This window comes from Bufo bufo, chromosome 3 (genome assembly GCF_905171765.1).
Source record: "Bufo bufo chromosome 3, aBufBuf1.1, whole genome shotgun sequence".
NCBI classification, from domain to species: Eukaryota; Metazoa; Chordata; class Amphibia; order Anura; family Bufonidae; genus Bufo; species Bufo bufo.
The window spans coordinates 482729536-482751461 of NC_053391.1; the positions used below are offsets into that span (position 1 = coordinate 482729536).

Genomic DNA, 21926 nt, shown 5'->3' on the forward strand with positions numbered 1-21926 from the left:
GGCCCTCTTTCGGCACTTACATATAGTCGGAATTCAATGCTGTGGCACCGCGCGACCTAGTCACCGGGGCTTCCCCCAACAGCTCGTTAATACCCGACTTGCACGAGGGGAGAGGGCTGCCTTGTGTGACCAAGAACTGCTCGCAGTGAAGTGGAGGGACAAGAGGGACGTTTACCTTCTAACCACCATTCAGGCAGACACGACTGTACAAATTGAAAGGGCAACTGGAGTCATTGAGAAACCCCTCTCTGTCTACGACTATAACCTTCACATGGGAGGGGTGGACTACAATGACCAGATGTTGGCTCCCTATTTAGTGTCAGCCGCACCAGACGCTGGTATAAGAAGGTGTCTGTTTATTTAATTCAATTGGCTGTGTATAATAGTTTTGTTCTCTACAGTAAGGCTGAGAGAATGGGATTCTTCCTAAAATTCCAGGAAGAGATCATTTCGGAACTCCTGTATCCAGGAGGGTCCGTGCCCCAAGTCCCTGATGTAGTTAGCCGGCTACATGACAGACACTTCCTGAGTGTCTATCCTGGTACCCCAACTCACCGTTCCCCAAGAAAAAGATGTTGTCTGTAGCAGGGCTGGAATAAGGCGTGACACCACCGTTTTTTGTCCTGACTGTCCTGACCAGCCTGCCCTATGCATAGGGGAGTGTTTCCGCAAGTACCACACACAGGTACACTATTAGTGTAGGGATCGCGTGACACAGGACAGGCACACAGGAGTCTTAGGGCCCATATGCTTAATATAAGGAGAATAGCAGAAACTCCTAATGCTGGCCATACATGTAATGATTCTGAAGACCCTCAAATGCCAGGGCAGTACAAACACTCCACAAGTGACCCCATTTTAGAAAGAAGACACCCCAAGGTATTCGCTGAGGGCCATATTGAGTCCATGAAAGATTGAACTTTTTGTCACAAGTTAGCGGAAAGGGAGACTTTGTGAGAAAAAACAAAATAAACGAAATTTCCGCTAACTTGTGCCAAAAAAAAAAATCTTCTATGAACTCGCCATGCCCCTCACGGAATACCTTGGGGTGTCTTCTTTCCAAAATGGGGTCACATGTGGTGTATTTATACTGCCCTGGAATTTTAGGGGCTCTAAAGCGTGAGAAGAAGTCTGGAATCCAAATGTCTAAAAATGCCCTCATAAAAGGTACTCATTGGAATTTGGGCCCCTTAGCGCACCTGAGCTGCAAAAAAGTGTCACACATGTGGCATCGCTGTACTCAGGAGAAGTAGGGCAATGTGTTTTGGGGTGTCTTTTCACACATACCCATCCTGTGTGTGAGAAATATCTCTGTAAATGACAACTTTTTCCATTTTATTATACAAAGTTGTCAATTTACAGAGATATTTCTCTCACCCAGCATGGGTATATGTAAAAATACACCCCAAAACACATTGCCCTACTTCTTCTGAGTACGGCGATACCACATGTGTGACACTTTTTTGCAGCCTAGGTGCATAAAGGGGCCGAAAGTCCAACGAGTACCTTTAGGCTTTACAGGGTTGCTCACAATTTAGCCCCGCCCAAAATGCCAGAACAGTAAACACACCCCACAATTTCGGAAAGTAGCAGAAATGGAAACTTTATTATTATTTTTTTTTCCTCAGAAAGTGTCATTTTCCGCTAACTTGTGAAAAAAAATTAAATCATACATGAACTCACCATGCCCCTCCGTGAATACTTTGGGGTGTCTTCTTTCTAAAATGGGGTCATTTTGGGGGGTATTTATACTATCCTGCCATTCTAGCACCTCAAGAAACATGACAGGTGCTCAGAAAGTCAGAGCTGCTTCAAAATGCGGAAATTCACATTTTTGTACCATAGTTTGTAAACGCTATAACTTTTGCGCAAACCAATAAATATACACTTATTGGATTTTTTTTTATCAAAGATATGCAGCACAATAAATTCTGACACAAACTTGTATAGAAATGTAATTATATTTTAACAATTTTACCAGAAAAAGTTAAAAATTCACTTTTCTTTTGAAAATTGTGGTCTTTTTTGATTAATATCAGAAAAACGAAAAATCGCAGCATCAATCAAATACCACCAAAATAAAGCTGTATTTGTGAGAAGAAAAGGAGGTAAAATTCATTTGGGTGCCAAGTTGCATGACAGAGCAATAAACCGTTATAAAAAGTTGTGAAGTGCCGATTTGTAAAAAAGGGCCTGGTCACTAGGGGGGTATAAACCTGTGGTCCTTAAGTGGTTAAATACGAGCTTCAAAATCATAACAAAAAAGTTTAAAAAAAACTTAAAACATATTAAAAAAAATTAAGTTTAAATCAGCCCTCTTTCCGTATAATAAAAGAAAATTAAATATAAAAATATTTTTCCAATATGTTCATTGCTTCTATTACCCCAAAAAATGGAAGCAAAAAGTCACACACACTCCAAAATGGTATCAATAAAAACTACAGATTGTCCTGCAAAAAAATGCCCCCCCCCCCCTTCCCCAACACACACACAGATCAGTAGATAAAACAATAAAAAAGTTATGGGGGTCAGAATATGGTGATGTAAAAAAAAATTATTATTTTTTTTTCAAAGTTTATTTTTACACTATTTAGACATAAAAAATATATATATATACATATGGGGTATCGTTGTAATAGTATTAACCCAGAGAATAAAGGGCATGGATCAGTAGTGCAAACGGAACGCCGTGGGAACAAATCCTGCAAAGAGGTGGAGGAATTGCGTTTTTTCCAATTTCACCCCATTTGGAATTTTTTTTACCGCTTCCCACTACATTGTATGCCATAATGAATGGTGGCATTAGAAAGTACAACTTGTCCTGCAAAAAAAAATCCCTCGTACAGCTGAGTGAACAGAAATATAAAAAGTTATGGTTTAAGGAAGGTACGGACGAAAAATGAAAACACAAAAAGGAAAAAAACCTCCGGTATCCTAAGTGTTAAAATAAGGCCCTTATCTGACATCAGTGACTAAATCTTTTACATCTGCAAAAATAGCATTGTTTTATTTCTAGCTCAAAATATATGACAATATGACACAAGTAGTGCAATAATGTTTTGTGCTACTAAATCAGTAGAAGCTAGTAAATAAAAAAATATGTAAATTATAAATTCTTTTAAAAGATCAAGGGAAGCAATATCACATGAAAAGATCTATTCATTTACATGAATTCTTCATATTCTTGGAGGCATGCGAAATGTTCAAGCTGTTTTCCGTTTTTAGCTTTAAAGTATTTGCATAATCAGAAAATCTAAATAATTCACAGACTCCTGGAGGAGGTTGTGGATTTGTGGCATTCACAAGCATGATTAGTATTTTAAAAAAGCATTGCCCTATGTAGTCAGCAGAAGATGCTATATGCTTGATAGATGCTTATTTGTGGGCTATGAATAGACAAATTTGAAGGAACACCAAAGGGCCAATGCAAAGTGACAAAGCTACAGGTGATTTGTCAGATACGAGCGATAATCCCCTTCCCTTGTCTAGCTCATCAATGTGTTAATCCATACATTTGTAGAGCTGAATGAAGGGATATGAATCTTGAAGAATAATTGGTATATATGTCTGCTTACTGTATGTGAAGAACTTAAAGTGTAACTGTTGTTTCAGTTTATTTTTTATAACAGGGAAGTCAAACATGTTTGTAATATGGGGTGTTTAGAGTTTTCTTAGTAAAGCTCTAACAGCGTTGCTAAGGAGAGTCTGTCTTCAGTCTTCAGTGTTTTACTGAGCACTAAAGAAGCCTGTGTGTAATATAAGATGCTTCCAGCCTGCCTTGTCACTACCCCAGTATCTCAGTTACCGCTTTCCTAAGGCCTGTTTCACATTTGCGATAAGCAGATCCATGAATAGCGGTTGCTACTGCACACTGCTGAGATGCTGTCCGGCCCCATTCATTATAATGGGGAACGGTGGAAATTCAGCCGATACCCGGCAAATATGTGGAGAAGAGGCCAGACGAAAACTGCTGCGTGCAGTGGTATTTGTCCGGCCGCTCCTCGGCATATTTGCTGGGTTGTGGCCAGATCTCCGTCAGTTCCCATTATAGTAAATGGGGCCGGACGATATCTCGGCAGCGCAAGGTATTTACGGATCTGGCAAGCTGTTCCCGTCTGGAAAAGCCTGCCGGATCTGCTTACTGCAAATGTGAAACAAGCCTAAGGCCTCCTGCACACGACCGTTGTGTGCATCCGTGGCCGTTGTGCCGTTTTCCGTTTTTTTCGCGGACCCATTGACTTTCAATGGGTCCGTGGAAAAATCGGAAAATGCACCGTTTTGCAGCCGAGACCGTGATCCGTGTATCCTGTCCGTCAAAAAAATATGACCTGTCCTATTTTTTTGACGGACAACGGTTCACGGACCCATTCAAGTCAATGGGTCCGTGAAAGAACACGGATGCACACAAGATTGGCATCCGTGTCCGTGATCCGTGGCCGTAGGTTAGTTTTTATACAGACGGATCCGAAGTTCCGCCTGCATAAAAGCTTTTTCATGACCTGTCACTTACCAGTAGGAGGAGCTCCCGGCCGGACGCAGACATCGCAGACATCGCAGCTCGCAGGTAAGTATAATGGTTCTACAAATTGCTAAGTAACCATGGCAACCGGGACTGCAGTAGCGTCCTGGTTGCCATGGTTACCGATCGGAGCCCCATCGATTAAACTGGGACTCCGATCGGTACACTCCGCTGCCACCAATGATAGGGGGGAGATTTTAATTAGGAGGGGGAGGGAGGGGAGAAGGCCCACTGGCCACCAACGAGTTAACTACAGGGGAGGGAGGGGGGGCTCACTGGCCACCAACGAGTTAACTACAGGGGAGGGAGGGGGGCCGGCCGCACTGGCCACCAATGAGTTAACTACAGGGGGGGGGGCCCACTGGCCACCAATGAGTTAACTACAGGGGAGGGGGGGGCCGGCCGCACTGGCCACCAATGAGTTAACTACAGGGGAGGGAGGGGGGGGCCGGCCACACTGGCCACCAATGTGTTAACTACAGGGGGAAGGGCTGCCCCCTGCTGCCTGGCAGCACCTGCCAGGCAGCAGGGGGCAGTCATGTACACAGTTCTTTTAGTATATTCTAACCTGAAGCGTCCCCATCACCATGGGAACGCCTCTGTGTTAGAATATACTGTCGGATTTGAGTTTCACGATGTAACTCAAATCCGACGGTATATTCGAATATAGAGGCGTTCCCATGGTGATGGGGACGCTTCAAGTTAAAAGATACCATCGGATTGGAGAAAACTCCGATCCGATGGTATATTAACTCCTGACTTTACATTGAAAGTCAATGGGGGACGGATCCGTTTGAAATTGCACCATATTGTGTCAACGTCAAACGGATCTGTCCCCATTGACTTGCATTGTAATTCAGGACGGATCCGTTTGGCTCCGCACGGCCAGGCGGACACCAAAACGACTTTTTTTTCATGTCCGTGGATCCTCCAAAAATCAAGGAAGACCCACGGACGAAAAAACGGTCACGGATCACGGAAAAACGTAACCCCGTTTTGCGGACCGCAAAAAAATACGGTCGTGTGCATGAGGCCTAAGAAGACTGTTTAAACTGAAACAGTTACACTTTAAAGGAAACCTGTCATCAACTTATAAAATGTATCACCATCAATAGAAAAATCTACACAAACATCCCATACCTATTTCATTAAATCCACTGTAACCGAGCTCTTGTCTGCTTAGTCCAAGCTCTTCCAGATCCATGCACTTAAATCCTCGAGGGCACTGGTATCCTTCTCCATCTGGTGAGCAGTGAGTATCCGGAATGGCAAGATTATTCCAAGTTACATTTCTGGAATATTTATAAAATAAATAATACATTAAACTGAAGACCAAGCAATACATTACACTAAAAGAAAAGAACATGGAATACACCAGCTATTAATACATAGAAAATACTAACTAGTATAGGACCTCCATGGAAATATTGGAAGTATATACAGTTGCAAGAAAAAGTATGTGAACCCTTTGGAATTATATGTGGATTTCTGCACAAATTTGTCATAAAATGTGATCTGATCGTCATCTAAGTCGCAACAATAGACAATCACAGTCTGCTTAAACTAAGAACACACAAAGATTTAAATGTTACCATGTTTTTATTGAACACACCAGGTAAATATTCACAGTGCAGGTGTAAAAAGTATGTGAACCTTTGGATTTAATAACTGGTTGAACCTCCTTTGGCAGCAATAACTTCAACCAAACGTTTCCTGTAGTTGCAGATCAGACGTGCACAACGGTCAGGAGTAATTATTGACCATTTCTCTTTACAGAACTGTTTCAGTTCAGCAATATTCTTGGGATGTCTGGTGTGAATCGCTTTCTTGAGGTCATGCCACAGCATCTCAATCAGGTTGAGTTCAGGACTCTGACTGGGCCACTTCAGAAGGCGTATTTTCTTCTGTTTAAGCCATTCTGCTGTTGATTTACTTCTATGCTTTGTCCTGTTGCAACACCCATCTTCTGTTGAGCTTCAGCTGGTGGACAGATGGCCTTAAGTTCTCCTGCAAAATGTCTTGATAAACTTGGGAATTCATTTTTTCTTCGATGATAGCAATCCATCCAGGCCCTGACGCAGCAAAGCAGCCTCAAACCATGATGCCCCCACCACCATACTTCACAGTTGGGATGAGATTTTGATGTTGGTGTGCTGTGCCTCTTTTTCTCCACACATAGTGTTGTGTGTTTCTTCCAAACAACTCAACTTTGGTTTCATCTGTCCACAGAATATTTTGCCAGTACTGCTGTGGAACATCCAGGTGCTCTTGTGCAAACTATAAACGTTCAGCAATGGGGGTTTTTTGGACAGCAGTGGCTTCCTCTGTGGTATCCTCCCATGAAATCCATTCTTGTTTAGTGTTTTACGTATTGTAGATTTGCTAACAGGGATGTTAGCATATGCCAAAGACTTTTGTAAGTCTTTAGCTGACACTCTAGGATTCTTCTTCACCTCATTAAGCAGTCTGCGCTGTGCTCTTGCAGTCATCTTTACAGGACGGCCACTCCTAGGGAGAGTAGAAGCAGTGCTGAACTTTCTCCATTTATAGACAATTTTTCTTACCGTGGACTGATGAACAGCAAGGCTTTTGGAGATACTTTTATAACCCTTTCCAGCTTTATGCAAGTCAACAATTCTTAATCGTAGGTCTTCTGAGAGCTCTTTTGTGCGAGGCATCATTCACATCAGGCAATGCTTCTTGTAAAAAGCGAACCCAGAGCTGGTGTGTGTTTTTTATAGGGCAATGCAGCTGTAACCAACACCTCCAATCTCATCTCATTGATTGGACTCCAGTTGGCTGACACCTTACTCCAATTAGCTCTTGGAGATGTCATTAGTTTAGGGGTTCACATACTTTTTCCACCTGCTATGTAAATGTTTACATGGTGTGTTCAATAAAAACATGGTAACATTTAATTCTTTGTGTGTTATTAGTTTAAGCAGACTGTGATTGTCTATTGTTGTGACTTAGATGAAGATCAGATCACATTTTATGACCAATTTGTGCAGAAATCCATATCAATCAAAAGGGTTCACATACTTTTTCTTGCAACTGTACATATTTTCAAGTGTTCCTAAATAAGCATTAACAGTAAATGTTATGCAGTTTAATGATTCACATGTGAGGCAGGGGCTACGCGGTGATCTTGGCTGAGATACCCATCACAAAAGCAAAAATCACTGTGTAGCAGTGCAGCCATTGAACTGCTTGTGGTTGCAGCACGACTTATAAGTTGCCGTGACCCCAGAATGCATTTTTAGCGATTCTTGGGTGACTGCAACTTGCAAGTCACACTGTGACTCCATTCAATTCAATGGCTGCACTGCTACACAGCCAACTTTGTGACAAGTGTCGCAGCCAAGATCACAATGTAGCTCCAGCCTTACTCATTGATCCTGACATCACATTACAGAATTAGGGCTCATGCACACGAATGTGTGTGCCCCGTGCTGCGGACCTCAAATTGTGTTCCGCAATGCACAGGCACCGGCCGTGTGCTCACCATTTGCGGATGCGGACCCATTCACTTGAATGGGTCTACTATCAGCAAGTTTCAGTCACATGTTCAAATTTTCTGTAGTGCAGAAGCACAAACCGAAATCCCACAGAAGCACTCCGTAGTGCTTTCACTGGCCTCTGCTCGGTATCTTTCACATTAAAGACCCATTCAAGTTAATTGGTCTGCATCCGTGATACAGAGCACACATGTCTGGTGCCCGTATATTGCGTATCCGTTGTTTTGCAGGCCGCAATATGGGCCGCACACATTTGTGAGGATGAGCACTTATACTGAACCTTAGCAAAATATACTGAATCTAGCTAAATCCTGTGGCTCAGCTGAGATTCAGGAGGATTTCAATTTTCTGACTTAAAAGGTCCTTGGATGGAATGGAAGGTTGTGGATCATTTTATATTTTCCTTTAACATATTTCAAGTTACTGGTAACATATACACAGGCAAACACAGGGAAGGCACAATTCAAGTCTCTGCTGCCTTTCTCAGGACTTTCTTTTCCATCCTGCATAACGGAAACCAGACGGATCAGTTATACTTGCCCATAGACATCTATTATGACAGATCAAAACGGAATGTCTCTAAAGGTTTCCTTTCGGAATTCAATCTTACGAATCCCGTTATTTTCCATTATAACCATGTTATAACGGAAAGCGATAACAGAGTTCATACCTCTCATGTGAACCCGCAGTCACACTGCTCGTTTCCATGGTTACGATTGCATGTTACGATTGGTTATTGCAGGGTGGAAACGAGCAGTGTAGAATGTGATTGGAAAAAATGAATCCAGCCAGCAAAGGAAGCAATATGGATAATATTAATACATTAGTAAGTGGCTTGTATTAACTTCCTCTTCATAATACATGCTACTGTATTTGCTGAGGTGACACAACCCCTTTAACCCCATTTAATATCAGTTCTTTCAAATCCATATGAAAGAAATCTGTGACTACTAGATTGGCGGAATGACACGTTTCGTATGAATCGATTTGTTCATCCAAATGAATTTTAAGTCTAGGAGGGAGTGTCCCTTTACAGACAATTAACTAATGTGCCTGCAGATTAACATGGTTGCACAAGATAACCTTGAGCATGGCCAAGGGCGGATTGGAAACTTAAAGTGGCCCTTGAAAAAAATAAATAAAAGTGGCCTCATGTTGTAGGTGGGTCCAAATCAACAGAAGTAGGCAGGGTCAGTAATACTGTAGTGCTCTACAAAATACCTCCCCAGCAGAACCAAATACCACAGTGCAGCACAAAATACTGCAGCCCGCGCCACAGTATGAAATTGTATCATCGTCCCGAGGACAGCAATACAGTTGAATTCAGGAGGGCACCTACGGCCGCTGGCCAGGTGCATAAGTGCCTTGATGCTCCTACATTAATTAATGGTGAAAGCATAGGATCTTTACGTACCTGGCTGGCGACCATGAGGAGGGCTTGGGCAGCCCCCTGGGCATCGGCCAACTGGGAAATTTCCCTGTAAGGTCTATGGCCAATCCGCCACTGGTGCACAGCGATATTAATCTACCAGCAGAGGGAGCGTTCATACAGTTGAACAAAATAATTAGTATGAATTTATTCGCTCAGATTTTGTGACAAGATTGATGCAGAATGCTGTGCTGAAAAGGCAAATTGCTTGCAAAAGTAAAGTATTTTTTTATCGTGCAAAACTAGAAAAACATAAATACCATATAATTTTGGTAATCCTACTGACCCACAGAATAAAGTTATCACATGAATTATATCACACTTTGAATGCCATTAATAACAAAACAAAACTTTTATGCTGTCTCCTCAAAAACATTAATAAAAGTTATGAAATATATCATATGTATCATCTACCCTCATACAACTATGTTGATTGGATTGAAAAAAAAATGAAGGCTTTTGAAGTGCAAAGATTAAAAAACGGAAGAAAATTTGCTTCATCTTGAAGTCCAAAATAGGCCACGTCCTTAAGTGGTTAAGCATAGTAACCCATTGAATGTCGACTGAAAGGGAACAATATGCTCTTTGTGCATACGTCTCAGGCCCATAGAATATATTTAGTGGGTCAATGGGAAACTTATTACAGTAAAGTATCAGAGTGAACTTATCACTTGTCCACAGGAAAGGTGACAAGCATCTGATCAGTGGAGGTCTGACTGTCAGGACCCTGCTGTTCACAAGAATGGTGGTCTTGTGAGACAATATGAGTGGACTGACAGCTCGAGCATGTGCATGGCCACTCCCTTCATTCTCTATGGAACTACTTGAGATAGTCAAGACCTGTATTTCTGGTAGTCCCATCACACATGCTGAACCCACTGCTCTAGTCTTTCTGCTGCATGGGACCACTGTTCTCATTAAAGTGGGGGTCCTGGCAGTCAGACACCAACTGATTGGATGCTTATATCTTCTCCTGTGGATTGGGGATAAGTTAATATTGCAGGCACAACCAATTAAGTATTTAAAAGAGGTAAATGTGAAAAAACAAGTATCCAGATCCTTTTGACTAAGTGTGCTCAGATAAACTTCCCTAGGTCCAATGCTCTTCACTGCAAAATGAATGATATACTAAATGTACAGCCTTGGAGAACCAACCTAAAGGTTATCACGTCCCCAAAACCTTTGTAGTTGGTATACTGTTGGGGCACTTTCATCAAATTCAACATTTTGTCTATTTTTGACCGATGTTGGAATACCAGAAATTCTAAACCATCAAGCTTTGAGTTACTATGTATAATACACCCCTTTAAGCCCAATCTTAGAAATGTGCACATGCAAATAGTATCACATTGCTCATTTCTATCTTGCGCATCTATCCATACCACAAACAAACAAAGAAAACTGTATAAATGGACAAGTGATGTTTACAGCATTTCTTACATATTCAGCTTCATATTAATGACACCTATTACCTCACCCAATGAGACAGCTGTTTGATGGTTGGGCAAGAGTTTATTTTATGCCACCAGGAAAATAATTACATAGGCCAGCTGAGCTTGGTCAACATCTGCCATCCACAAATCAGTTTTCAGTCAAGCACTTAATGAGCCCTAGGGCTTTAGATTTTCAGCAATATTCCAGCTATTTTTAACTTGGTCTCAACTGGTATAAACTGTATTACTATTAAATCTTTAATTTATTCAAAAACTGACATTTTTTATACACCTTATGGCAGCATGCTCAAATCAATCTCCATTGAGCTTTGAATGACCATTGCAATAAAAATAAGAAAATCAGCTGGGAGGCACTGACCTTTCGCCATCCTAAAATAGCATATCTGTCTGCTCCTGCCTCCCTTTTCCATGCAGAAAGTTCAATACAAAGTGAACTTTGACTACGCATTTTACGAGTCTTCTAAATTTAGTCTCTTTATAAACTTTCAATGTGGTATTTTCCTGTGTGCTGTAAATCTTTCCAATAGTTATTAGTTTGAATCTCTCTCCTAGCATATACTAAGCTAGGCTTCCTTAGAGTTTATATCTCTTCCAGTAAAAAGGCAGCAACTCTACTGCTAACTGCATAAAGATATAGAAAAACTTGTTTTATAATCAAGATGAATATGAAAAATACAAAAACACAGTTGCAAAGTCTCTTTACACCTTAAGCAATGTTCACACTAGCAATCGCTTGATTGAGGTGAAATATCAGGCGCAACTTAGGAAATAATGCCGCTATAGTATTTTTACGAACAGATATACGCCACTTTTGTGGCATATATTTGGCACAGATTCTGTCGCACGCCATGTTGAAGCAGAATCTGCAACTTCTTCCATGCACACCCCATGTGTAAAAAATGGGCATGGCGTGGGTGGGGAAGGGGACAGGGCAGTAGGCCTGTCTCATTCTTCATTTTCTATGCCTGATTTATGCGTAGAAAATAGCCTAAATGTAAGACACTATAGAAGAAGAAGCAGAAAAAATGGTACAAGCACATTTGGGTTGCTTATACCATCTTTTTTTATTTTTATTAAAAGCACTATTATTCAACTCGCTGGAAGCTGCCTCTTCTTCTATACTGATCATATGAATGGGCTTTTGGATACAGCTCTGGAGGCGTGAATCTAGGTTCCCAGGACTTGATCCCTCTGGTGGGTGCTGTTGCATTCTAAATGTAAGACAGCAAGGAAACTGTCTTACATTTAGAATCGGTGGTGGATATGCCAAAGTTATGTAGAGGTCGGCGCCTCTACATAACTTCCGCGATCCACCACCAGCACAGGGACTTATTAAGACCAGTGTCTAAAACGTTGGTCTTAATACATGTGCCCCATTGTCTTTGCATTGGAATGAACAGGAGATGCATAGCTCCTAGCTCCTTCCTAGGAGGAAGAGCTGTTGGTGATAGGAGCAAAGTCCCGGGTCTGATGAGACTAGAATATAATCCAGGATAATGAAAATAACATTTAGAAGTAAAGATTGAGTACTCTAAGGTCTCATGCACATGGTAAAGCTGTGTCCAAGGACCATGAGCCACCCTCACTGGCACCTTACCAGTCTATATTACAAAAAAAACTAAGAGATTAAAATGTTCAATTCTTCTATTAAATTAGTCATATGAACTATTTTATGGGATATCACAATCCATTTTAAAAGCAGAGAATTACATTTCCTATCTAGAAAATTGTAAAATTTTCCAAATTTTTGGTAAATAGAGGTAAAACTTATCGACTCAAATTCACCACTAACATGAAATATGACGTCACGAGAAAACCGTCTCAGAATTGGTTGGATAATATAGAGTGGCTGGACAATATAGAGTGACATGTCAGATTTGCTAAATTTGACCTGGTCCTTAAAGGGAACCTGTCATGTGGATATTTGATTATAATCTAACTAATTATATACAATCATTAACTACTAAAAAGTGCCTTAGATGTATTCACTTACTGGTGTGACAGATGGTTATCTCATAATATACACACAAAGATGCCGCAGGCCGCATGCTAATGAGCTGATTTTAGACCAGCGTGAGGTCAGTGAGTCCAGCGTTGATTTAATTCAGAGCTATAGCCACTCCCCTGCCCACCTGCTGCTGGTTCATATGGAAACAAACTGTCATTCAGCAGCAGGTGGGCGGGGAGAGTCAGGAGCTCATGAATATTCATGACTCATCATTATCAGCTGGAGCTTTTCAATACAAGTTGGCAGATTGACTGGGTCAATTAAAGAAAGTGACCCAGCATTTTGCTAATAGAATCAGTCACTTATTTATGTTGCCCTTAGTTAGGACACCATAAAACTGGTGACAGGTTCACTTTAAGGTGAAAAATGGCTCAGTCCTGAAGGAGTTAATAGGCTTGTAACATTTTTTTTTTTTTTTTGCTAGGATGTATGTAAATATACGTCCTTTCTATTTTTATTAGCCTTGCATTTCGGAACTTCATACAATATGCCAGCACATCTAAAAAAATTTCATTTGCTTATTTTGTTGATTCCATCATCTTCCATTCAGATTTGATTTCTTCAACCCCATCTTTTTTAAACGCTGACATGAAGAATTTTCCATCCCCATGTATCCACCTCTGTTACATCTTCATGTGAGTCACTCCAGCTGACTCACCAGAATCAAAGCCTTCATGTTCATACTCAAATTAATGTGTCACTTCAATGACTTGACTAAGCACTATTTAAGGGCTCGCAATTCATATTTAATTGTTCATATGACACAGTAGCCCATTTGTCTATATATGTCTTGTCTTCTTGATATTTTAAGATCTACAACATGTTGTTATTATGACTAATAGGAAGCATAGTTCAGCTGTTTCCTAATATCTACATGACATGAACGTTAATTTCTTCCATACTCTATAAATAAATACATCTTTCAACTAGAGCAATACTTTTTACATTACAATAGCTAATCGTCATTGCCATGGGGAAATAGCTGAGCCAACATTGTAGCAAAGATCTGGACTATGATGCAGTACAATGCATTTAATAATTGTAGTATTTGCTTTCTGAACTCATGGTAACACATTGTGGGTCATTTATCATGGCCACTTACTGCAGTTTTTGACTTTAAAAAAGCTGCACATTCCCATCACACTTTTTAAATGCCTGTACACCTAAATTTAAGCACATGTGCCTTTTTTATGCCTTCTTTGCCATTGGGACATGACAGGGGTGGGATAGGGGCATAGCCATCGTCTATTCACTAACATTAACACCAGGAAACTGGAGTAAAAGACGTCTGAAATCGAATCCAGTCAGGGGAAGGGGTAGATCTAGGCACACAGACTGCCAGAGGATGTGCCTAAATGTATGACAAGGCCTATGCCTCATCATAAATTAGGAGCATCCACTGGCAGTGCAGAGGGTATCAAAGGCTGGCATATAATGCTGGTCTTTGATAAATGACCCCCATTGATTCCCACTAAATACGATAAAAGACTTCTGCTAGATGAAATGCTTGTTAACGATAGTTATTCCCTCCAACTTGTGTATTACAGGAACATTAATGTGAGTGGAGATTACTTTTTAACAAATTCCTTATAAAATTCCTTATAAAATACATATATGTACAACAGGGCTCGACAAATCCCAGGCGCCAGGTCGCCATGGCGACCAGGAATTTAGTCCTGGCGCTTGGGTATTTGTCAGCCCGTTTTCAAAGGTGCCCGGGCGATGGGTGCTGAGCTGCCGTTCTGTCTGGAGGCAGCACAGTCTGAAACAGCTCAGTCACAGCACACAATAGCAGAGACGCTGGCAGCAGGGAGGGGAGGGACTCGGGAGGAGTGTAATCTGATCCTAGAGTGGAAGCTGCTTCTGCCAGCCCCGCCCCTCCCGGCCCACCAACCAATCAGAGCTGAGGCGAGGCAAGCACTAGCAGCTCTGAGCCCGAGTCACTGACACAAGTACAGGAGGAGTCTAAGTAAGAAAGAATCGAATGAGTCACAGGTTAAAAGAATCTAAAGATCCTACAGTTAGTGACTCATTCGATTCTTTGAGTTAAAAGAACAGTCAGTCAGACTCTAGAACAGTTTACACTGAGACTGTCACTGATGCTTTTGCAGTAGTGATAAGATTAGGGACAGGAGCAGAGAGATGAGAGAAGTGACAGGACACAGTTTAGATTACAGTTTGAATTAACCCTTTAGGATCAAATTGGCTTCTCAAGGAGATGTATATGTTAAAGGCATCCCTTCTGTCTCATTCAGTAGCTATAGAACTAAGGGTACTTTCACACTTGCGGCAGGACGGATCCGGCAGGCTGTTCACCCTGTCGGATCCGTCCTTCCGCTGTTTCACCGGACCACCGCTCCGTCCCCATTGACTATAATGGGGGCAGAGCTCTGGCGCAGCACGGCAGTGCATGGTAAAAGTACTGCATGTCCAACTTTTTAGTCCGGCGGCCTCTCACCGCGAACTGCCATGCTGCGCCGGAGCTCCACCCCCGTCCCCATTATAGTCAATAGGGTCCGGGGATGGAGCGGCAGTATATGTAACATGGTATACAGCATTATTGGGGGGGCTCTGTGGAGAAGTGGGGGGGGGCACTATGGGGGCACCTACTAGGGGCTTTATGACGCAGCTCCGCCTGGCTCCTAACTTTTTTAGTTGGCTCCTAGATTCCAAGGAAATTTGTCAAGCCCTGATGTACAAGTTATAAAAAGTGAATGCAGGCCTTACACCACAAACTATTTGCAGGTCAGTCTTAAAATATAGTTTTTTCTGTCTTCCAAGCCTAAGCAATAATGTGTATTGTATTGAGTAGTGTTGAGGGAATCGAAGTGAAACTAATTGAATTTGTTCCAAATTTCAGGAAAACTTTGATTCACTACAAATTTGAATTTCCTCACACTTTGTGATAACGAATATTTTTTTCCCCCTAAGATAGCGTTACAAAGTGAAAGTAAGAAGCCCGGTAATGCAATATGACCTATAATGCCATGCAGTCAGACAATTAGCAGACATCCATCTTATGTGATGTCACAGCCCTTTTATCCTTTGGCTACTGAAGTCTTTTTAAGTTTTGCATTTTCCTTTTTCTTCCCTATTTTCCGTGAGCCATAACTTTTCTATTTTTCCGGTCACATAGCTGTATGAGGGCTTATTTTTGGCGGGACAAGTTGTACTTTCCAATGCCACCATTAATTATGGCATAAAATGTTGTGGGAAGCGGTGAAAAAATTCTAAATGGGGTGGAATTGGAAAAGAAACGCAATCCCTCCACAGATTTACGGCTTTTGTTTACGGCAAAACTGACACATGCTCTTCATTTTCTGGGTCAGTACGATTACAACGATACCCAATATGTATAGCTTCTTTATGTCTAAATAGTGTCAAAATAAATTTAAACTTTAAAAAATTTTTTTTTTTATATCACCATATTCTGACCCCCATAACTTTTTTATACTTATGTCTACTGACCTGTTTAGGTGCTCATTTTTTGCGGAACAATCTGTACTTTTAATTAATACCATATTGAAGTATGCGTGACTTTTTGATCACATTTTCTTAAATTTTTTTGGGTAAGAGAAGCAATGAAAAAATGGCAAATCGGCCATTTTGACCCTTTTTTCCATTACGCCATTCGCCATATTGGATTTTTTTTTTCTATTTTAATAGTATTAGAAATTTTCGGTCGCGGTGATACCCATGATTTTCATATTTATAGTTATTTAGTTATTTATTTTTAAAATATACGGAAAGGGGGGTGATTTAAACTTTTATATATTTTTTATTTTTTATATATTTTTTTAAATTTTTGTGATCATTATGTGCCTCATATATGAGCTTATTACATTTATTTTTTATTTTGGTTTATCAGGAATTTATTATTAGCTTATTTTGCTTACTTTTGCTCATTTCTTAGCCTGGCCGGCCATCTGTTGGCCAAAATAAGAATTGCAGTTTGAATACTGCTGGTCTACTCAGTAAGGCTTACAGTATTTAGTGCAACTGCCTATGCCCGGATTGGACACACGGGGCATCAGTAGGAAGCCCGTAAGCGTGAGCTTCTGGGTTTTCATGCATTTAGGCATCTAAAGCATTTAAGTACCGCAATCGGCAAAATTCCTGGTCATGGTAATTAGCCGCAGGTCTCTGCTGTATAAAACAGCAGAGATCTGCCGGCCATGACGCCCGCTGCACGTGCGAGCAGGCGTCATATTTACACATCGCACCAGAGCCGTACATGTACGGAGATGGTAGCCTAAGGGTTAAAAGTAATAGTGGTTGGTTGGCACTACACTTTAAATTTCGGAACCAGTGCTCTGTGATGAGGTAATTATCCAACACAATCATAGAGAAAAGAGATCATGGCACATGGATGTAGATTGCATTAATTAATATTTTATTCCATCCAATTACTGTATGTCAACTGCAAAAATGGCCATCGTTTTGGTCCATCACAGACCTTGTGCAACGGGGTGCCGAAGGCGCACTCGCTCTCCCATCAGCCGCAGACCTGCTGCTTAGCTTCGGAAGCGAGGATCTGTGTTTGACCTCATTCCCAGGGCGGCTTTGCTAGCTGGGAGGCTCCCTGCTCCTAGGTCTGCCTTGAGCGCTGAGCTGATCACTCGGTGCTCGACTGGTCAGTCATGTGACGCTGGCCACGTCACATGACCCTCACTCCCCACTATAAATACAGGCAGCCTGCTGGCCACAGGTTGCCTGTTAATTTAGGTTCCTGGCGTTTGTTGGATACCTGTATACTTACCTGATCCTGTTCCCTGACGATCCTTTGCCTGCTCCTCCTGTACTGCGCATCCCTCCTGGTATTTTGACCTCGGCTTCCACCTGACTATTCTTTGCGGACTCCTTTGGTACTTCTCGACTCTCCTGGTATTTATGACCCCGGCTTCTCCTGACCATTCTTTGCTTTTCCCTCTGTACTGCGTTGTTCTCTTGGTTTTGACCCGGTCCGTTCACTATCCGTTATTTGTCTTGTCTGTCCTTCCCGCACGTATCTTAAGTTAGGGACTGATGTCCAGTTGTCCCCTGTCATTATGACTCGTGAGGCAAGTAGGCAGGGCCAGGGGTGAGGGTGGAGCGCAGTGATCACTATCCTTCCCCCTGTCTGTGTGTGTACGTGACCGTTACAGATTAACAGGCCCAATAACCACTGTATAATGAATCCTCTGGTGACCCTGACTGACCAAGTCTCTAATCTGACGCAGATGGTGCAGGAGCTAGGGGAAAAACTCTGTTCTTTTGAGTTTGGGCAAGGTTCTTCCACTCCTCAGGCCTCCAGTCCGCATTTTGAGCCCCAGATTAAGCTCCCAGAACCCTTTTCTGGAGACGGGAAGAAGTTTATCTCTTTTAAGGAGAGTTGCAGACTTTACTTCTGTTTGCGCCCCGTGTCCTCTGTCCCCGAGAGTCAATGCGTGGGCATTATCATTTCCCGATTACAGAGTGATCCCCAGGACTGGGCGTTATCTTTACCTGCTGGCGCCAGTTGTTTAACTTCTATGGAGGGGTTCTTTCCGGCCCTGGGTACCCTCTATGATGAACCAGACAGGGCTCTGGTAGCTGAGACGGCTCTAAAGGCACTGGTTCAGGGCAATCTACCTGCAGAGGATTATTGCACCCAATTCAGAAGGTGGTGTGTCCCCTTAGGATGTAACGAACCAGCCCTGAAGAGTCAGTTCAGGTCAGGTCTGTCTGATAATTTAAAGGATCTTCTGGTCAGTTATCAACTTCCAGAGACCTTAGAGGAGATGATGACCCTTGTTGTCCGACTTGACCGACGGGTTAGAGAGAGACGACAGGAACGACAGTTCTCTTCCCAGATGGTGGTCCAGCCAGAGGCCTATCCCAGAGACTATGCTGAGATCTCCACCGATGAACCCATGCAGGTTTGCATGATCCGAGGGAATCTTCGACGCAGACGTGGAGAATGCTTTTACTGTGGAGATCCTGACCATTGGATCAATCAGTGTCCTAAGAAGGTCCTCTCTGTCAAGTCTCCTAAAGCAAGGCAACCTAAAGACCAGGTACACCCTGATTTTTCTAAATGTAAGCTTTTGGTACCCATTACGATTTCTCTGGGGTAGATAAATGGCCGGGTAAGGCCTTTATTGATTCTGGCTCAGCGGCCAGCTTTATTGACTCTGAGTACGCTGTGAGATTGGGTATTAAAATGTTTGCTTTACCAACTCCTATCCATGTCATGGCTATTGATGCTACTCCTCTTATTGGTGGTACGGTGAGCTCATGTACCTCAGAGATTTCTCTAACCGTGGGTGTGTGCCACTTAGAGAGATGTTCCCTTTTAGTCCTGGAGAACCTACCGGTTGAGGTGGTACTAGGGTTGCCTTGGCTCTGACTACATAACCCAACTATAGATTGGTCCAAGGGTGAGTTGGTGAGATGGGGGCCTAAGTGTGACTTGTGCTTGTCCGTGGTACAGGCTGGGGTCTCAGTAAAGTCTGATACTTTACCCACTGTTGTTAGGGAATATTCTGATGTATTCTCATCACCAACCCCAGAGGTTCTACCCCCCCATAGACCTTATGATTGTACTATAGAGCTAGTAGAGGGGGCCAAGTTTCCTAAGGGGCGAATTTATAATCTTTTTAAGTAAGAATGCAAGGCCATGGAAGATTATATTAAGGAGAGCCTTGGTAAAGGGCATATTAGACCTTCTGTCTCTCCTATGGGGGCGGGGTTTTTCTTCGTTAAGAAAAAGCCATGTATCGATTACCGGAGATTAAATAAAATCACTGTCCAGAATAGATACTCTGGGGGCAACCTGGTTTTCCAAGATTGACCTGAAAGGGGCATACAATCTAATCCGAATCAAGGAGGGAGACGAATGGAAGACGGCGTTCAATTCTCCGGCAGGACACTTTGAATATCAGGTGATGCCTTTTGGACTCAGCAATGCCCCAGCTGTGTTCCAAAACTTTATGAATGACATTCTTAGGGAGTTCTTAGGTAAATTTGTTATTGTCTATCTTGACGACATTTTGATATTCTCTCCTGACTTCGAATCCCATGTGTCTCATGTTAAACAAGTATTAGAGGTGTTGAGGGAGAATCAGCTATCTGCTAAGCAAGAGAAATGTGTCTTTGGTGTACAGGAGATTCTGTTTCTAGGGCATGTTCTGACTCCTAACTCCTTCAAGATGGATCCTGGTAAGGTACTAGCAATTAAGGAATGAGTAAGACCTTCATCCTTAAAGGCCTTACAACGGTTCTTAGGTTTCGCCAATTACTATCGTAAATTTATTATGAATCTTTCTGTAATTGCTAAACCGTTGACCGACCTTACTAAGAAAGGGGCGGATTTGGAGAATTGGTCTACTGAGGCCATTTCTTCATTTGAAAAATTAAAAAAGGCATTCAGTAGTGCTCCCATTCTGATCCAGCCTGATCAGGAGAGACCTTTAATTGTGGAGGTGGATGCGTCCGAGGACGGTCCTTTCACAAGGTCCTGCTAGCCTCACTAACCTGAGACAGTGTGCCTTCTTCTGCAGGAAATTCTCTCCCACGGAGAGAAACTACGACATAGGGAATAGGGAGCTGCTGGCCATTAAATGGGCATTTGAGGAGGGAAGGCATTTTCTGGAGGGGGCAATGCATTGTGTAACTGTCGTCACTGACTATAAAAACCTTATGTTTCTCGAGTCTGCTAAGAGGTTGAATCCCCGTCAAGCTAGATGGGCTCTGTTTTTTTACTTATTTAGATTTTTCCATTACGTTCAGGCCGGGAGGTAAAAATTTGAAGGCGGATGCATTATCTCGGAGCTTCCATGCTTTTCAACCTACTGAGGTACCACTTGAATCCATCCTACCAGCAAAAATCTTCATAGCAACTCTAACCCAGGATATCTCGGCTCACATTAGGTCTGAACAACATCTGGCACCGGTATCCACCCCAACAGATAAGTTGTTTGTTCCCGTACAATTTCGTCTCCAGCTGTTGGGTGAGTGTCACGATTCTGCCTTTTGTGGACATCCGGGTGTTGAGGGCACTAAGGATTTGGTTTCTAGATCTTATTGGTGGCCCACTCTAACTAGGGATGTCAAGTCCTACGTGTCAGCCTGTGAGGTTTGTGCCAGGTCCAAGACACCTAGGACTCGCCCTGCTGGTAACCTACGACCCCTACCCATTCCCAGTAGACCCTGGTCCCATATCTCGATGGACTTTATAACTGACCTACCGCCGGCAGAGGGTAAGACTGTGGTTTGGGTAGTGGTCGATAGGTTTAGCAAGATGGTCCATTTCATTCCCCTGTCTAAACTCCCGAATGCCAAAACCCTGGCGTCTATTTTTGTGAAAGAAATTGTTTGATTGCATGGTATCCCGGAAAATATTGTTTCTGACAGGGGTGTGCAGTTTGTGTCCAAATTCTGGAGGGTCTTTTGTCAAAATTGTCAAATTTCATTGTCTTTTTTCTCTGCCTACCACCTTGAGAGTAATGGGCAGACTGAACGCCTTCGGGGTTCTTGCCTGCCCTGTGTTCGGTGTCTCAGCCCTTCATCATGTCTATGGGTATGTTCACGTTCCCAGTGGGTACTTCTGTGTAATAGCTTGTTATTTTGTAGTCTGCTATCCATGACCTGTTGTTTAGGGGCATATTCATTTGAAATTATTTAACGGATGGTATGTGATTATGTGCTCTAGAGTACTACCATTTAGGGCCTTATCAGTACACACTACTCTCTACTGGGCTGTGCAGCGAGGTGAATATCACAGTCACTTGTAGCAGGTATTAACCTGATATTTGCTGCTTGTGAATCACCTCACTGCATATTGCATGGACATGTATGTCATCTATTTGGCGGGCTTTTGAGGCACCGACAGGGGGGACTACTGTATCCAGGTTGTTTTGCTGATTTTTCTCCATAGTAATTCTGTGAAAATGTCTTTAAATAATTTTTGATCAATTGATGATTTAATAAAATATTTATATTTTTATTGGGCATTCTATGGTTGTTTTTTTAGCAACAT

At 42.3% G+C, this 21926-nt stretch overlaps 1 protein-coding gene across 1 annotated transcript in view; it reads right to left on the reverse strand.

The window, feature by feature from the left end:
• The window catches only part of NALCN (sodium leak channel, non-selective), a 1068865-nt gene that overhangs the window by 749068 nt on the left and 297871 nt on the right, over positions 1–21926 (reverse strand). The window contains exon 7 of the mRNA XM_040425261.1: positions 5660–5811. Coding sequence (XP_040281195.1) covers positions 5660–5811 — 152 coding nt within the window. The remainder of the gene's footprint in view (positions 1–5659; positions 5812–21926) is intronic.